The sequence below is a fragment of the Propithecus coquereli genome, unplaced genomic scaffold, assembly GCF_000956105.1.
Source record: "Propithecus coquereli isolate 6110/MARCELLA unplaced genomic scaffold, Pcoq_1.0 Scaffold4, whole genome shotgun sequence".
Classification (NCBI taxonomy): Eukaryota; Metazoa; Chordata; class Mammalia; order Primates; family Indriidae; genus Propithecus; species Propithecus coquereli.
Window position 1 is genome coordinate 560,635 of NW_012149729.1, and position 5,011 is coordinate 565,645.

The 5,011-nt window shown below is 34.7% G+C and overlaps 1 protein-coding gene across 1 annotated transcript in view; it reads right to left on the minus strand.

Moving 5' to 3' along the window:
- Positions 1-1,402: 1,402 nt before the first annotated feature.
- The window catches only part of LOC105817097 (hyaluronidase PH-20-like), a 5,998-nt gene continuing 2,389 nt past the window's right edge, over positions 1,403-5,011 (minus strand). The window contains exon 3 of the mRNA XM_012652721.1: positions 1,403-1,912. Within this exon, the coding sequence (XP_012508175.1) occupies positions 1,403-1,912 (510 nt within the window). The remainder of the gene's footprint in view (positions 1,913-5,011) is intronic.

A 5,011-nucleotide genomic window follows, 5' to 3' on the forward strand; every position in this document is an offset into this window, starting at 1 on the left:
ATGCTGAGTGGGAGGAATAAGTTCTAGTGTTCTATAGCACTGTAGAGTGAATATAGTTATCAATAATTTATTGTATATGTTCAAAAAGATAGAAAAGAGGAGTTTGGATGTTTCCAACACAAAGAAAAAATAAATGTTTGAGGTGACAGATATCCTAATTACCCTGATTTGATCATTACACATTGTATATGTATATCAAAATATGACTCTGTACCCCATAAATATGTACAATTATTGCATAGCAACTAAAAATAAGAGAAAAAATAATACAAAAGATTTTAAACTAACATAAAAGACTATACAAGTGTTTTAATTTTTAAAAAATTATTGGAGTTTAAAAATGTATAATAATAATTTGAATCATTTTTATTGCTTTTTGCAGCTCCATCTCAATTCAGATATTAAACAAAGCTAAAGCATAAAGAAATGATGTCTATAACAAATAAAATATTTTCCTTTTTCCTCACAGGAAATTTAATGCCTCAAAGAGTTTAAGATTTTAGTGATTTTGAGGATGTTGGTACTTTGAGACAGCAGTCTGCCAACCTCCTCATTTGCTGGCAAATAATAACTCCTCTTTCCTTCTCCTCAAAAAAAAAAAAATACTTTAGTGACTTTAATTGTACCATAATCTGAGTATCTTACCAACTGTCAATTTGGCATATCCAAAACTGGTTTGTGGTTTCATCTCTTATTTCCAAAAGGAAATCTGGAGCAAAGGGAGAAGGAAGTGACAGTAACATTTGTACAGATCAGACCAAGTAAGGCATTCAACTACAACTGCTCTGCTCTTGGCTTTAACAGGGAGTTGAAAGCTAACTGTGTACACAACACAAGTTCCTGTCAATCCTGTGCAAATTAGAGTCCTCAGTGGAACCAGAGAAAGCAAGGAATTCTAGATTCTAGTTCTTTTCCCTTAACTCTTCCCTTTTTTTGTTTTCCACCCTCCCCCCCCCCCGTTGTAAGCAGATGAGAAAAGAGAAATACCCAGGTTCTCTAAATCTCATTGATGAGTTTTATTGATAGGTTTTCACTTTCAAGTTCTTAACCACTCCATGTCAAATTGTAATTTCATCAAAATGTCAATATTGTGCAGAATGATTGTGTTGAAACAATCCTGGCAGTTTTACAAGTGCAACAGATAATATGAGTTTGTGAGCTCTGAGCTGGAGAATACTGATAGGCAAGCTGTTGAATATTGGAATATAAATTGAATTCATGGTTGAGAATTCCTAAAAAATTGCAATGTTTGTTAAGTTCAAAGGAAACCACCATTCACTAGGTATAGAAAGAACTTTCCAAAAAGGATCTTTCAGTGAGATGTGTTGTTTTCAGACATTTAATTAGTCTAAAAAGCACACTTTAAAATGGACATAGTGTTCATTTTAGCTAACATGTATGACTACAAATTCACTACAGAAGAGCTCATGGTGAAAAACAAAATATTAACAAAGAAAACTATGGCAGATGGTGTGGAGGATGAGACAATGTGGGAAGTGAAAGAAGGTTTTTCATTCCAGCTGAAAGGCTGACCACTGAGTTCTGAGTTTGGAATGGCATCTATGCAAATGTTTTCAGCAACACACACATCAATAGCATTAATGTCTTTTATATTATCTCTCTCCTTACAATTCAAAGTGGGATAACAGCTGCAACGAAATTTTTCAGAAAATTGCTGCAGGTCTTCAAGTGCAGGTTTTCCAAGTACTATGTACTCTCCACCTTTCCGAATTTGAATAGCAAAATTTGCTGGGTTCAGGTGAAGATAGTCGCTTGAATTCCAGTTTTTCCTTGTACATACACCTTGCTCCTGGCAAAGCACTTGGCTGCACATTTTGGCTGCTAGAGTGACATTGACTATGTAAGGATTCAGTGTTGTCTTCACGTAATTGTCCAGGGTCAAGCAAGATTTCTGTAAAATAAGACATTTAGAATAAATCAAAGAACAAGTTAGTTCATATGTGCATTAATTCACTGCAATAAACAATTTTTAAGGAAGAATAAAAAAAGACACAGAAAGAGGTAGAGAATATTTTTTCTTAACAAGCAAGATTATTCCAACTGTTTTTTGTAACATTTGTCAGTAAGTTTCACAGCTGTATCATGCCACTGAATAATTGACCAGTTGAGGCTTCACATACCGTAGCCTTGATCTTCCTTAATAATGTATAAACAAATTGAGATAGAAGGCTACAGCTGTTAAGAGTATGGGCTCTGTAGTCCATTTGCTCTAATTGATTCCCAGTTCAATTAGTGACTACCTGTAAGAACTTGGGAATCTCTCAAGCTTTCAAAGTCTTACTTTCTTATCGGCATGACTTGGGCAAATTAATTAACCTATATGCTTCAGCTTCATGATCTGTAAAATATTAGAATAATTACGGTGCCTAACTCATAGGGTTGTTGTGAAGATGAAAAGGTCTGATATATATAAAAGTGTTTAACACAGGGCCTAGCATACCTTTGGTTGACCCTCGATAAGTTATAAATAATATAATAAGCATCACATTTGTCAGACAAGTTTAAACAGCATTGAAAAGACTTACTAATTTCTAAATTGCTGGCTCAAAACAACTAAACAGGTTTAACTGAGTATACTTTATATTAAATGTTATGTATAGTCAAGTTATGGGTAAATAATGAAAGCTCTTTTACAAATTTGGCAGAGTATGAGTGATGATTAACTGAAATGATTCATCTTGAGACTGGTATGTACTAAAACTTGGGCACTGTCCTTCTAAAGACAATGAAGACAGTCCTTTTTCCTGATTGACAATTCCACTGAGTGCGCTGGCTGTGCTAGTCCTTCAGCAGACCAAAGGAAGTGGTGATTGTAGGTCGACAGGCAAGGCAAGGAATCTTGACAGCTTCTACTTGAATCTATTTCTTGTTACCTTCCTAGAGATGATGTCATCTACTGTTGGCAGAGTAATTGCTTCCCAGAGATGTCCACACCCTAATCCCCTAGAATCTGTGACTACCTTCTCTTACATGGCAAAAGGGACTTTGAAGATATGATTAAGGCTGTGGACCTTGAGAAGGGGAGATTATCCTGAATTATCTGGATGTGCTCAATCTAATTATTTGAATCTGAACATGTAGAAACTTATCAAGTTGGGTTAGAAAGATAGGATGGAGAGAGGAGGATAGATTCAAAGTGTAAGAGGGCCTCAAACCACCATTGCTGACTTTGAAAAGAGAAGAAGAGGGCCATGAGCTAAGGAAAGTATCAGCCTCTAGAAGTTGGAAACGGCCCTTAGCCAACAGCCAGCCAGATAATGGAGATCTCATTGCTCCAACCACAAGGAACTGAATCTGCCAATAACCCAAGTGACCCAGTGAGGATCCTCCCCTAGAAAGGAATGCAACTCTGCTGACACCTTGATTTTAGCCCATTGAGAACCACATTGGACTTCTGACTTACTGAACTATAAGATAATACATTCCTGTTTTTTTAAGCTATTAAGTTTTTTGTAATTTTTATGGAAGCAATAGAAAACTAATATGCCACCCATCTTCTTAACTCTCCAATATCTTTGCATGGTGTTAAAATAAAATCCAATTTCTCCTCTTGACTTGTACACAGCCTGACATGGTGTAATCCTTCCTTCCTCTTGTACAACTTCCCACACCCACTCTACCTTAGACATAGGAGTTATTTCACTAGCATGGCATGTTCATTCCAAACTGCACTTACTCTTCTCTCTGCTTGGAAAGCTCTTTCCTCTAATTTTTAACATGGTTGACTCCATCTCGTCACTCAGATGGCAGCTTTAATTAGACAATGCCTTTCCCGGAAACCTTTCTGGTTGACTCTCTCACATCTCTCTATTTTAATTCTCTGTATAGCACTTATCAAATCAAATATTTTTCTTATTTGTGTACTATATTTAAACACTCATAAGCTTCAAGAGTACAGAGACTTTGTCAATATTTTTCAACCCTATCTTCCCAGTACCAAGGATATGAGAATTTATACCAAGTTCAGATAACATATCAGTTGCTTCCTCAACTTCACAGAGACAAGGGTTAGGCAAAAAGAGAAGTAAATGGATAAGAATAATTTTAGAATCATTAGCCTACACAGCAGTATTCTATAAAAAGATCCTAAAACTGGCTTTCTAATAGATAAGGTCTAGTTTACATCAGATATATATATATATATATATATAGATAGATAGATATAGATATATATATATCTATATCTATAGATATATAATGTAAATACTCCTACCGTGGCCAATTTCAAGTTACTAATCTGACATTACTGAATGCAGAATTAGGATCAAGTACACCACCAACACACAGTATGGCAGTACGGTGTAGAGTGGCACATCATTACATAGTATTTCCACTTATATAGATATAGTAGATATAAATAATTTCAAGAGGTGAATAACAGCAAAATGAAGTAAAATAAATGATATATTGAGAATTTATTACCTTTGTTTTTTAACACAATTCATTTTAATATAAATCTTTCTAATTTAATTTTTAATAATGGCTGTATTTAACAACTGGCTCACAAAATTCCCAAATATTTAACAAGCAGGACCAGTAGAGCTGGCTCCATCACAACACTAGATCTAGCAAAATGAAATGAAAAGAAATGGTTTAGTTACACTTGTTTAAGGTCAGTTTCAGTAACTGCAAGTAAACCTTCAATTACTGGTTTCTCAAGTTGTCAATGAATCAGAAGAAACATAACAAGTAATTCATGACTCTATAGGGGACAATTCTGAGGCAGTGCCATGAAGTAGAAAATAGTCATATTAAAGTTAAATGGCTGCCCATGGTATAAATAATACTAAAGATTATTCAGGAGGCATGGTAGTAGAATGTAAATCTAAGATTAAAATGCCATTAAAAAACAAGTATCACACTTAAATAGTATGTCATGTTATCCTACTCATTGAGGAATGTCTGATTCATTGTTCCTCAGAGTAAGGGTGGAGTTCTCAGTTTGGGGAGTTTTTTTGTTTGTTTTTTTTTTCTTTTTTTTTATTTAATT